Source organism: Brassica rapa, chromosome A05 (assembly GCF_000309985.2).
Source record: "Brassica rapa cultivar Chiifu-401-42 chromosome A05, CAAS_Brap_v3.01, whole genome shotgun sequence".
Taxonomy (NCBI): Eukaryota; Viridiplantae; Streptophyta; class Magnoliopsida; order Brassicales; family Brassicaceae; genus Brassica; species Brassica rapa.
The window spans coordinates 20,256,474-20,269,274 of NC_024799.2; the positions used below are offsets into that span (position 1 = coordinate 20,256,474).

General features: G+C 38.3%; 3 protein-coding genes across 6 annotated transcripts; all 3 read left to right on the top strand.

Moving 5' to 3' along the window:
• Positions 1-133: 133 nt before the first annotated feature.
• On the top strand, positions 134-1,991 carry LOC103869335 (ethylene-responsive transcription factor 7). The gene is made up of 2 exons (XM_009147396.3): positions 134-961; positions 1,411-1,991. The coding sequence occupies exon 1, from the start codon at positions 277-279 to the stop codon at positions 952-954; it is 678 nt and encodes a 225-aa protein (XP_009145644.1). The 5' UTR covers positions 134-276; the 3' UTR covers positions 955-961; positions 1,411-1,991.
• Positions 1,992-5,630: 3,639 nt separating this feature from the next.
• On the top strand, positions 5,631-8,492 carry LOC103869337. Of its 2 annotated transcripts, XM_009147398.3 has the most exons (5): positions 5,631-6,331; positions 6,418-6,926; positions 7,103-7,552; positions 7,626-7,947; positions 8,048-8,492. In XM_009147398.3, the coding sequence occupies exons 2-5, from the start codon at positions 6,474-6,476 to the stop codon at positions 8,182-8,184; spliced, it is 1,362 nt and encodes a 453-aa protein (XP_009145646.2). In that variant the 5' UTR covers positions 5,631-6,331; positions 6,418-6,473; the 3' UTR covers positions 8,185-8,492. The 2 variants fall into 2 exon arrangements, with proteins under 2 accessions (XP_009145646.2, XP_033148037.1); XM_033292146.1 differs by lacking the exon at positions 5,631-6,331 and having other exon boundaries at positions 6,376-6,926.
• Positions 8,493-8,929: 437 nt separating this feature from the next.
• LOC103869338 (EH domain-containing protein 1) lies at positions 8,930-12,609 on the top strand. 3 transcript variants are annotated; one of them, XM_009147400.3, is made up of 16 exons: positions 8,931-9,180; positions 9,274-9,353; positions 9,489-9,557; positions 9,660-9,717; positions 9,823-9,881; positions 9,966-10,005; positions 10,088-10,149; positions 10,364-10,477; positions 10,576-10,678; positions 10,809-10,858; positions 11,047-11,175; positions 11,271-11,522; positions 11,617-11,696; positions 11,790-11,916; positions 11,990-12,133; positions 12,224-12,607. In XM_009147400.3, exons 1-16 carry the CDS (start codon positions 9,096-9,098, stop codon positions 12,407-12,409), a joined length of 1,638 nt encoding a protein of 545 aa, XP_009145648.1. In that variant the 5' UTR covers positions 8,931-9,095; the 3' UTR covers positions 12,410-12,607. The 3 variants fall into 3 exon arrangements, with proteins under 3 accessions (XP_033148035.1, XP_009145648.1, XP_009145650.1); XM_009147402.3 differs by having other exon boundaries at positions 9,826-9,881; XM_033292144.1 differs by having other exon boundaries at positions 8,930-9,180; positions 9,826-10,005; positions 12,224-12,609.
• The last annotated feature ends 192 nt before the right edge of the window (positions 12,610-12,801 follow it).

Consider the following 12,801-nt stretch of genomic DNA (forward strand, 5'->3'; position numbering starts at 1 on the left):
TCGAAGTTAAAACGATTTGGTCGGTCTGGTTGGAAGGTAGAGAAAGAAGAAAAAAACTATTCCAACCACAAAATTATTGTTATTACAAAAAAAACAATAAAAACTCTTTAAATAATTTTAAAAAGAAAATAATAATTTATTAATTTTAAAAAATGTCTTTATGCTATAAGAGAGTTTTTTGTTTTTCCAACTGCTACCCTTGTTCCTCTCCATCTTCATCTTCTTTTTCTTCAGACAGATCTCTTCTCAACCACATTACTTCTGGTTTCTCCAACCATGAGGAAAGGGAGAGTCTCCTCCGCCGTTGCACCCGCCCTTCCGGTAACCGCCAACGGATCCGCGAAGGAGCCGAGGTATAGAGGCGTTAGGAAGAGACCATGGGGCCGATTCGCCGCAGAGATCCGCGATCCGTTAAAGAAATCCCGAGTCTGGCTCGGCACGTTCGACTCCGCCGTGGAAGCTGCACGCGCCTACGATCAAGCCGCTCGCAACCTCCGTGGTCCCAAGGCCAAGACCAACTTCCCGATCGACTGCTCTCCGTCTTCCCCTCTCCAACCACTCTATCACCAGAATCTTCGATCGGCGAATCAGAGCCAGATCGATCCGTTCATGGACCACCGGTTATACGGCGGAGGAGGCGAGCAGCAGATTATCAGCCGCCCGGCGAGCAGCAGCATGAGCAGCACCGTGAAATCGTTCAGCGGGCAGAGACCGTCTTCTTCCGTGGCGAAGCCGTTAGCCGCCGCGAAGAGGTATCCGCGGACTCCGCCGGTGGCTCCGGAGGATTGCCACAGCGACTGCGATTCGTCGTCGTCGGTGATTGATGATGGAGACGACATCGTTTCGTCGTCTACGAGAAGGAAACCGCCGTTTCAGTTTGATCTTAATTTTCCGCCGTTGGATGGCGTTGACTTATTCGATGATGATCTCCACTGCACCGATCTACGTCTTTGATTTGTGGGTATTGAAAAAAAAAGCATCCGTGATTTACAACAACAAAAAAAAAGAGAAATCTCAAATTTTTAATTTTCCTTTGGTCTTATATTGAAAGTAAATTAAAAGAAGGAATTAAAAAGAAAGTGAGCGCGATGATGATTATCATCGTTTGTGAATCACAATGACAATGAAGATGATGACGATATATATAAAAAGAGAGATTGTGTGTAAGATCTGTTACTGTAAGAACCAGATCTATGTTTCATTTGTCTGTTTCTTATAAAGATCAACCCTTTGTTACTTGTAACATTCTATAGCTGATGATGATTCTTGATGATTCAAATAGAGTATCCTTGATGTGCTTATGGTTTGGAGTATGATGCTGCATTTTAATAAACAGTTTACTCTGTAACACAAACACTTGTTTGTCTTTGATCTTGATACATTTAGTGGTGCTTGTGATTTGAGATATAGGGACGTACACAGAAGATCTGAATGGCTTCACATAAGATTGAAAACAGAATGATGATGAAGCTCCTTTGCTACCTAAGATGGGTGATTCGAAGAAAGAAGTTGGAATACTCATTGTCATTGTTAGTGCTGAGCCTGAAGTTTGTTCATTCAGCCTTTTAGTTGCAGCAGGTAGACAAGAAAGACTTTTCCTTTCGTGTACCCAATCGAATGAATGGAGATGGGCATGGTCAATGGGCGGTGAGTGAGTTGGGTGATTGATAAAAGCTCAATGGGCAAAAGCCAAATCATTAGGTTAAAGTTTGGTGGCTGAGGTGATGCCGTTCTGTAAATGCCGTTGGGTTTTAGAATTATGTTTTGACTATCTGATTAAGATTTGCTGGTTGAGTTGTCCCAGATTTGGTATCTACTTTACTTCTCTGCTACGGATTCAGACAGTGAATCTTTTGTGTTTGAAGCAAGACTGAGCTTTTTTGTATTTCCTTTTTTACCGTTTTGAGGTAAAAAGCCATGATGTGTCTTGTAATTTACTGTAAAGATTTATTACTTGAACCTACCTCAACTCTCAAGTCACTTTCTCTTTCTTGTGGGGGTTCGAAATTCTGGTCAGAAAGTATGTTGTTGTAGCCTTTCGAGAATTGAGGGGTTCAAAACTTGAGTTTTCTCATAATGGCTACGTTTTAGTGTAGGATCGAATATTTTGGGTTTTACATTTTAGCTTCATCTAACTTTAAAATTGTTCAGATTTTCCTCAAATAACTTATATAACATGCATATGCTATATCATAATCTTCAATAGATTCTTTCTTATCTAAACCATCAAAATAATATATATTATCAGCTAATCCTTGAGAAGATGTAGAACAAAACTAGTCATAAACTATAAAATTGTCCGTTGGAGATTTAAGAATTTCTGACAACGTCTGAAAGATGTCTAAACACAATTTTTATACTAGAAATGGCTTAGTGAGTTAGTGGCTTGCGTGTTCCGGGCACGACTTATGTTTCTGTGACAGAAATTCTGTCAGCCCATAAAGGCTTATGCCGGCCCGTTTTTACTCTTTTACTTTGTACGTTGTGTGCGGTTTCGTCACAAAATTTACCTCTTCTACAATCTCTGCTTTTGCCAAATGTTGAAATTATTATCAGGGCTGGACTAAAAAAAGATTTTTTTACTCCCTAAGACACATTTTGAGTTTGGCATTAGATGATAAGGCACATGTCGCATGAAGCAACCTTTCTTATGAGGTAAAGACATCGATACCCTCATAGTAAATGAAACCAAACCGATCTGAATATTCTCCTAAACCAAATCATACCAAGACCAACTTAAACAAAACCTAGCGATCTATCTCTCTCATTTCCCCTCTTTTTTCTCTCTTTCACTTTCTCCTAACGTTTGCGACGGAGATTAAAGACCCTAGCTTCAGGTTTGCGGCGGAGATTAAGAGCGCCGGCGTAGACATTTTCCAACATACGAAACCCTAGCGATCTATCTCCCTCATTTCCCCTCTTTTATCTCTCTTTCACTTTCTCTTAACGTTTGCGGCGGAGATTAAGAACCCTAGCTTCAGGTTTGCGGCAGATTAAGAACGCCGGCGTCCACATTTTCCAACATGCGAGGTTTACTCCGAGGTAAACACTTTCTGAATTTGATTTCTGAAACAAAATTCCAAGATTTGATTTTAAATTTTAAATCTTACCAAAAATTTGATTTTAAATTTTCGAGATTTCCCCCTTCTCTTTACATTTATCTACTGCTTTCTCCCTCTCAATTCATTTGTTTTGTTTGTGAGTTTATTCTCACGGTCATAATCTTTTTCTCATCTCGTTGTAGGAAACAACAAGCCGGACAAACGCCTCCCACCGAGGCTTTTCGCGCAATACCGGTTCCCTACCGGTCGGCTCAACATCTACTCCAAGCCAGACATTCTACCTTTCATACAACATGTCTTAAGGAACACGGAGGAGCTTCAGTACATCAAAAACTCTTGTTTCGGGAAGTTGTTTGAGTTCCCAGCACGTCAATGTCCTGTCTCGTGTAAACTAATTCACGCCTTTCTCACCAGACAACTACTTTGAACACATCTCCCGTCCACAGCTCCCCTGAACACACACCTCCCGTCCACAGCTCACCCGTCCACAACTCCCCTGAACACACATCCCCCGTCCACAACTCTCCCGTCCACAGCTCTCCACAACACACATGGTGGAGGCCAAAGTCTTGCATCTCGTCCACGACTTCCAGTGCCTCTTGAAGAGCGTAACTGAACAGATTGACTCACACAAGACTTGGCTACAGGAGCTTGAGGTTAAGATGATGTCTAAGCTCAATGAACACATGTCGAAGGTTGCCTAATCTATGGATGAAGCAACTTGACAGTTCAAAGAAGACATGGAGGCTACTCTCAGTTCAAACATGAACACAACACAGCTCAGCGACAATGGACCGGGCCACAACTTCGCAGCTGCTGTTGGCATTGTTATAGCTATCGCATGCTTTTATTGGAAGATCCTCTGAACATTAGAACTAAATTATCGATTCCTACTTCTAGTTTTAGTTCTTCGTAGCTACTAAGTTTTTATGTCAATCTATGAATCCTAGTTCAACCAACTATCTCATCATATAATCTAATATGATTTACAACTCTTTTACATTTATAATTACCACATGTGTTGTTTGTGGATGTTTGTGATGTAGGGGATTTACCTTGTGTTCGCCTTCTTTTAGGTTTGTTGTACATGTGTTCCTTGTACATGTCCACATCCACACATCTATTTAGTTGTGCGTATAACAACGCTTACCTGCACTACACACTTCTTAATCTGACGATCAAAAGTGATAACAAAAATCAACAACAACTCCACATCATTAATTTTTGGAAACACAATTATCCCTGAGTATTTAGCTTTTTTGGCCTTCATAATGCCTAAAGGAAACAAAAAAAATTTAACCTAGTTTGCTCCCTCTGGCGCAAACAAAGAAGATCCTGTCTGTTTCCTGTTCTTCAACGTCGAGAATCAATGTGCATTTATTTTCACACCCAACGCTCACACAACTTTTAAATCTCACCGTTTGATTCTAAATTAATTTTTCCAATCCAACGGTGTCAAACTAAAGTGTCACCATGTTGCTTTATTGTTTACGAACCGGCCAGACAGCTAGCAACCGGTTTCCTAAGCGGACAACATCTTCTCTATAGCAACTTTGAGGGCAGAAATGTCCAATTTTCTTCTTGATCCAAGATATTGTGCCTTGCAAGCACATTGTGTCTCTATATGTAAACAAAAGACATAATGTGTCCCATACGGTAATCAACTCCTAAAAAAACTCATGAAACGTTAGGTTTCCCGAATTTTATTTAAAAACTTAAAAAGGCAACAAAATCTTATGGTGCAATGGTATTATGGGCAAATTTTTGTTGTTTTTATGCTTTAGGTGTCCAACTACATAGAACCGGATCTGATCATGACATACTGAAAATGATAAATCTTAAGGTCTTTCAGCTGCTAATTGTCTCTTTACCACAAAACTGTCGATACGATTCATTCATTTTCTTGTATATTAAATTGTTTGTAACATATACTCCCAAGAAAACGCAAATGAAACAAGATATCATAGTTTGTACTAGAGTTAAAGAATCATATACGTAACAATCGTTACTCTTCAATATAGAAAATCGTTAATCAAAACCTTCATCGTGTTTAACTATTGAGAAAATAGATACAACCTCTCTATTTCAAGAAAGATCATTGCGAATATATTAAAATATGTCTCGACTTGATAGTATTATTTTTTGTGAAGAAAAATTTCCACCACATAGACATGAATGGGTAACCATTCACAATCACAAGCAATCAAAAACCAAGCCCTTAAATTGTTCGAATAAATAGACAATACTTTTAAATCTGTAAAATATTATTAATTCTATTCATTTCTAGTGCCTTCTAAATAGATTCCATCATCCTTCCAATGAACTTAAAACATGCCGCCGGGACTTGTAAATTCTTTAAGTAGTCGTATAATTAAAAATTAAGGAGACAATTTGAGAGTTTACTAGGTGAGTTTGATCTAATTATATTTTGCTTATTTATTTAGACATCAAATTAATTTAATGGTGATTAGGAACAGCTTAACAACATACGTGGCGCCGTAGGTACGGTTATTTGCGTAATCTACGGCTTAAACATGACCTATCACATGTCACTGTCCTACAGCCTGTTTTGTTCACTAGCATCTTTGTATTCTTTCAACTCTTCATATTTTTCTAATACTTTTTAATCGCCACGTATTTGTCCGCCGATAAATGATAATAATAAAAATTGTAGTCTATAAGACAAATAAATTCATTTTTTAAAACTAAGAAATGTGGACAAATATCTGAAAAATAACTGATTACATCAATTTTGTTACAAATAGTAAAAATTATTTTTTATATATGTATATATATTTAAAAAATTAGGAAGAGTTTATACATGGAGCTTTAGTCTCCTGCTAGCATAAACATCATGTTTACATAATGTTTTAGGAGCATAACATAACCAATTTATGCCCTTAAAACCATTAGTATACCACATCTGCTTGTAACTATTTGTTCAAGATATAATTTAATAGTTAAAAAGATAAAATTTAACTATTTATAAAATTAGGTTGTAAAATTAAAAATCTTCGTAAGGGAAAAAAGTTTATCAGCAATACCACGTGTCCCGTGATTGTCAAATCATGATTTTTTCATGAACACATAACTACATTTTCTTTTTGTTTGATTACGAAACCAAAGTCAATCTTACAAATGGTTCAACAACACAAGTTCGTTTGTTAAACTGAGATTTACACTTTGGCTCCACACCGAGACGCGATGTAATCATAAGCAAGTGGTTTACAATTTGCAGTTGTGTCTATATGAGTTGTCAAAAATGCCACGTAAGCATCAATCATTGTCTATAAATAACCTCAACTACTATACCTGTTCCTGATTCTGTCCTTTCTGCTTCTAACCGCGTCATCAGATCACAATTTGAAAAAGAAAAAAAACAGAGAAGCTTCTTGATTATATTAACTGTCCATGGCGGACATCGACATCGGAACAGCAGCAGGAGGAGACAACGGAGGAGGAGGAGGAGGAAGACGAGAGCCGTTGATCAACCGTGAAAGCAAGTTCACGCGCTGCGTCTCACACGCGCAAGACGAGCTCCAGAGTTTCCGGAAGTATCTGAGATGGATGTGCGTGGATCAGTCGAGCCCCTGGACGGCGGTTCTCTCTTGGTCCATGTTCGTCGTTTTCACGATCGTGGTTCCCGCCACGTCTCACTTCATGCTCGCTTGCGCTGACTGCGATAGTCATCACTCGAGGCCGTACGATTCCGTAGTTCAGCTTTCTCTAAGCAGCCTCGCTGCTCTTTCTTTCATCTGTCTCTCGAGATTCGTCAGCAAGTATGGTCTCCGACGGTTCCTCTTCTTCGATAAGCTTTGGGACGAGAGCGAGACTGTTCGAAGAGGATACACCAATCAGCTCAATGTAAGTTTTTTTGCATTCTTGATTTGACTTCTTGAATTTTTTTACTTTCAAACACTAGGTAATAATTACATCATCGTATAGTCTCTTATTCTATTACATGATCAACTACCTGCAATATATCTCATATTGATGAACTAATGATTGCACGATGAATTTATCGTTTTGAATTTATGCAGAGATCGGTAAAGATTCTGTCCTACTTTGTCACACCTTGTTTCTTAGCGATGAGTTCATACAAGATCTGGTGGTACGCTTCAGGAGCTTCTCAGATTCCTTTCCTCGGTAACGTTATCTTGAGTGATACGGTCGCTTGTGTTATGGAGCTCTGTTCATGGCTTTACCGTACTACCGTGATCTTCTTGGTTTGTGTCCTGTTCCGTCTCATTTGTCATCTTCAGATCCTTAGGCTCCAAGACTTCGCTCAAGTCTTTCAGATGGATTCGGACGTTGGTTCAATCTTGTCTGAACATCTCCGCATCAGACGTCACCTGAGGATCATAAGCCATCGATACAGAACCTTCATATTGTTGTCTTTGATTCTTGTCACTGGAAGCCAGTTTTACTCTCTGCTTATCACCACTAAGGCGTATGCTGAATTGAATATCTACCGAGCTGGAGAACTCGCAGTGAGTTTTGTCTTTTTATAACTTTCTATAGAATCTTGATGACAAATTTTGCTAACTCTTGTGTTTATCTCAGCTATGTTCAATGACGCTACTCACTGCGCTGCTCATTCTACTACGAAGTGCTTCAAAAATCACACACAAGGCTCAGGCAGTGACTTGCCTTGCAGCCAAGTGGCATGTCTGCGCGACAATAGAGTCCTTTGAGACAGTTGATGGAGAGACACCAAGGTTAGTTGATAGATCAAGCGGACACGGGTACTATGCAACAGATGTTGATGCTGGAGATTTAGACGACAGTGAGGATTATGGAGACGAAGAAGATGATTTTGATAACAATGATCTCATCCCTGCTTATGCTTATAGCACCATATCATTCCAAAAACGACAAGCTCTTGGTAACATAATCTACTCTGCATACAAACCAAATCTCATATATTTACTTCACATCTTTAGTTATTTATACTCATTTTTACAAATTTTGTTTGGACTTTGCAGTGAATTACTTTGAGAATAATAAAGCAGGAATCACAGTGTTTGGGTTTACACTTGATAGAAGTACTCTTCATACGATATTTGGGATTGAAATGTCACTTGTTCTCTGGCTTTTGGGTAAGACCATTGGGATCTCTTGAAGCATTATTCCTTGGATCATCAAAGTTTTGGCTCACTTATTGGGTGATATTGCTTACATATGTGGGTGTACACAGAGGCTCTTTGTAACATATACTATTTCCTAATTTTTTTGATCATTTGTAAATCATCTTGTTTGTTCTTTAATGCGTTGAGTTTGTAACAAGTTTCATATGATCAACGAGAGAACTTTACAGTAAACTAGATTGGTCTTACAAAGCTCCATATCTTTGTTGTCTATGTTTTGTGAGTTTGAACTTGTTATATTTGACTTTGTGATTTTGCTTTTTGAATCTGTTTTCCTTGTTAATTCAATCGAAATTTATAAGATCTCTGGTTTCTAGTCAGTCAGTTAAGAATGAAAATAAAATTTTAAGGCAATTTACTTGCAATATTTGAAAAGAATTTGAAAGTTCTCTTTTGAAGATAAACTTAATAAGTATATAGCTGTAGATTTCAGTTGTTCAAAGTATTGAGCATTTAAATCATTTTTAAATCAGGTTGATTGTTTTGTAGATTTCAAAACACTACATTTTTATTAAGAATCTATTAATTTTAATTAGCATATAAATTAATAAATCTGACTCAATTGTTCAAAGTATTTAGCATTTACCATGTTGACAGAAAAGAGTATTTACTATTTAACACCTCACTAGTTGTGTTTCGACAAGGAGCAATCAAAATCCTCTAATAGTGGGCTAGTACAATGAATCAAAAAGTATTGGGGGCATATGTGTAATTGTATAAAAATATAGGGCCGTTTCGTGCATTCTAAATCTCTTCCCCCCCCCCCCCCCCCTCCCTTGCCGTCGAGACGAAGAACCCGCTTTCTCAGAAACCGTAATCTCACGTATTCAAAAACTCCATTTGAACTCCCAATCTCTGCAAATCTGGATTCACACCTATCTCGGAGATGGAGATCGATTCCGTCGCAGCTGGCTCTTGCTCCAAGGAGAATCAAATTATCTACAAGGACTGGTTCGAATTCGCAGATTCAGGTCTCACTTGATGTCATCTTCTTCAAAACTTAGATTCTCTAATTCAATCTATCGCGCGCTAAGAGCTTCTCTTGTTTTGGTGTATATGAGCAGACGGAGATGGACGCATTACTGGTAGCGATGCGATCAAGTTCTTCTCCATGTCCAATCTGCCTCGACCTGAGTTGAAGCAGGTACGGATTTGTATATAATTGATTGCGTGGCTATTGCTTCTTAGAGTATAGAGAAAGATGCCTATGAATCTATGATGAGCTTCTACACTGTGAAGCTTATGCTTCTTCTTATTCTTCTTGTGAATATTTTGATAGGTCTGGGCGATTGCAGATGCAAAGAGACAAGGCTATCTTGGATTCAAAGAGTTTATCGTTGCTATGCAGGTTGAGAGATTCATGTTTGCATCTCCCTCCCATTTTAAATGTGCATGTCTCTCTGTAAGATTGTGAATCTGATTAATTGTTATCTTGGATTCAATGTTATAGCTTGTTTCTTTGGCTCAAACTGGTCATGAGATATCGCATGAAGTTCTTCATAGTGACGGTATGTTGATCGAAAACTGGAATCAATACTCAGTGAGTCCGTGTATATTAATTAGCTTCCTAAGGATATTGTTCTAGTTTCTGATATGTTTATGGTTAATTGCAGCAGTTGATTTCAAAAATATGAATCCTCCTGTTATGGATGGTCTCATCGTATTAATGGCGGTTAGTATTTGGGCCTGCATTTTCCATTTCATGTCTTTTAAGTTTGAATATATGTTACTTACGACTGTGCATTTAACGACGCAGAAGAAGAAGAAACATTCACCAAAGTCGAGTGATCCGAATGGTACAACGAATCTCGTTATACTAAAACCGAACCGTTTAAGTTTCGTGGTTTTTATATCTCATTTGATTCTTATTTTGTTCAGGTAGTCCTGCTGCAGATGCATCACTTACAGCTCATTGGTTCTCTTCCAAATCTTCAAAAAAGGTTCGTCTTTTTTTTTCTCCAAGCAACCACCAATCATTTATTGCCTTGAGTTTACTTCCATATCTAGTAAATACTGTATTTGTTTGATTGTCGTTTTTACCTCATCTTTATTATGGATTCAAAATTATAGTCGAGTTTTCCTTATAGATGCTTATAACTGTTTTAATTAATAATATCTATATTCTGTGTAAACTGAATATCTTTGTGTTCTCAGATTTCTCTGTCCTCCGTAACATCTATAATCGATGGCCTGAAGAGGTTGTACATTCAGAAGCTGAAGCCACTTGAAGTTGCTTATCAGTTTAACGATTTTGTATCTCCTTTGTTGGTAAGTTGGGAATTACTTTTTGGTACTTTTGTAACAACAATTCTGGATAATTATTATTTAAGTATATTGACCTCTGAACCAATTGTGTGTTTGCTTAGACGAACAGTGATTTCGACGCCAAACCTATGGTAATGCTTCTGGGTCAGTACTCCACAGGGAAAACAACTTTCATTAAGCATATGCTTAAATCTAGTTATCCAGGCAAGTTATCCTCCTTATCATGTCTCCTCCTTCTGGGACTCATGTAGTTTGGATATTTAACAAGGACATACCAAGTCAAGTCTAAGCTATTAAACAGCTTCTTATAATGGCAACTATCATTTTTTTTCAGGAGCTCATATTGGACCAGAACCAACTACTGACAGATTTGTTGTCGTCATGGTATGTTTATTTGTAGTTTACCAATGGTTTTACTTGTGGGAGGAATGATCCATCATATTCTGCTAAACATTTGAGTTTTGTCTTCAATAGTACACATTAAATTACTACATGTTTGACAATGGTGGATGGAGTATTTCATTTTCGCCTTGCATGAAGGGTAATTTCGATCTGTTAATTGTGTTTCACAGTCTGGACCTGATGAAAGAAGTATCCCGGGGAACACAGTAGCGGTTCAAGCAGATATGCCATTCAGTGGTCTTACAAGTTTTGGGACTGCCTTTTTGTCGAAGTTTGAATGTTCTCAGATGCCTCACCCTGTACGTTCAACCTCATGCATCCCCATGGAGACTGTTCTTTACTTTTTCTCATATTGATTTACTGATAATTACCGATCCATTCATCTTTATTGAAGCTGCTGGAGCACATAACATTTGTCGATACTCCTGGAGTTTTATCAGGGGAGAAGCAACGGACTCAACGAGCATATGAATTCACAGGTGTTACATCATGGTTTGCCTCGAAGTGCGATCTCATCCTCCTCCTGTTCGATCCACACAAGCTGGATGTAAGCGATGAGTTCAAGCGGGTTATTTCATCTTTACGTGGTCATGATGACAAGATCCGCGTTGTTCTGAATAAGGCTGACCAAGTGGACACTCAGCAGGTTGACGATTCTTATTTCGTTCCTTCTTTCACACTCCTTTGGTTGTTTTCCACGTTCTGATACAGTTACACCCTTGTCTCTGTATCTTGTATAGCTAATGAGGGTGTATGGAGCTCTCATGTGGTCACTTGGAAAAGTTCTCAATACTCCTGAGGTTGCCCGTGTCTACATTGGGTGAGTGGACCTGTTCCTTCAACTTGTTGACAATATAGTGGTTTGAAACTGAAGTTTATGTTTTGTTGTTCTTGTTTTGCTTGCGTTGTACAGATCGTTCAGTGATAAACCCATTAACGAAGTTTCAACTGGTCCAATTGGGAGAGAATTGTTTGAAATGGAGCAAGAAGATCTTCTCTCTGATCTGAAAAACATTCCAAAGAAAGCTTGTGATCGGCGAGTGAGTGTGAAGCTTCCTTCTTTCCCTTCCTCCCCTCTTGATGGAATCTAACTGTGTTCTCTCTGTATAACAGATAAATGAGTTTGTGAAACGGGCAAGAGCTGCAAAGATACATGCGTACATCATCAGCCATTTGAAGAAAGAGATGCCAGCCATAATGGGAAAAGCCAAAGCTCAACAAAAACTGTTGGATAACTTGGAAGACGTCTTTGGAAAGGTTGATCTGATTTCTAAGGAGTTTAACAATATGCGAATTTCCGATTTTGAGAAAAAACTTGATACCAATGTGTTTTTGACATGGGAACAGGTACAAAGAGAGCATCATTTACCAAAAGGAGATTTCCCAAACGTGGACCAGTTTAGGGAGGTGCTAAGTGGTTACAACTTCGACAATTTTGAGAAGCTAAAGCCAAAAATGTTGCAGACTGTTGATGATATGTTGGGGTATGACATTCCGGAGCTCTTGAAAAATTTCAAAAACCCTTATGATTAATAATACTATTATCCCGTCTTAAGCTATGTGCTTACTGTTTCAAACCTAATCATGCACTCACCTTTGGCCCTAGAACTTCCTTTTTGAGCATAAATGCACATTTGTATTCTTAAAAGACTTGTATACCATTAAGACACAAAGAGTACTTACAAAACAAAAGTATTGAATATCAATATCAAGTCTTGGCATTGTTTGGTTTATGGTGGTGCACCTTTGAATTATAATAAAAATATTTGATAAAGTTTGGAAGGAGTCGTGACTCGGTGAGAGGACAATCAGTTCCCAGCACATGAATACAAAGCACATGAATCCAAATCGGTTGAACTATACATAACTTTAATTCATAGGCTGAAAGGTAACCCTGTGTCTTGACTCTATTGATTCCCAAAACT

Coding starts and splice junctions, on each gene's coding strand:
- LOC103869335 (XM_009147396.3), top strand. CDS start 277: ATGAGGAAAGGGAGAGTCTCCTCCGCCGTTGCACCCGCCCTTCCGGTA.
- LOC103869337 (XM_009147398.3), top strand. CDS start 6,474: ATGGCGGACATCGACATCGGAACAGCAGCAGGAGGAGACAACGGAGGA. Junction 6,927..7,102: donor GATACACCAATCAGCTCAAT/GTAAGTTTTTTT, acceptor GAATTTATGCAG/AGATCGGTAAAGATTCTGTC. Junction 7,553..7,625: donor ACCGAGCTGGAGAACTCGCA/GTGAGTTTTGTC, acceptor TGTTTATCTCAG/CTATGTTCAATGACGCTACT.
- LOC103869338 (XM_033292144.1), top strand. CDS start 9,096: ATGGAGATCGATTCCGTCGCAGCTGGCTCTTGCTCCAAGGAGAATCAA. Junction 10,679..10,808: donor GCTTAAATCTAGTTATCCAG/GCAAGTTATCCT, acceptor ATTTTTTTTCAG/GAGCTCATATTGGACCAGAA. Junction 11,176..11,270: donor GTTCTCAGATGCCTCACCCT/GTACGTTCAACC, acceptor TCTTTATTGAAG/CTGCTGGAGCACATAACATT.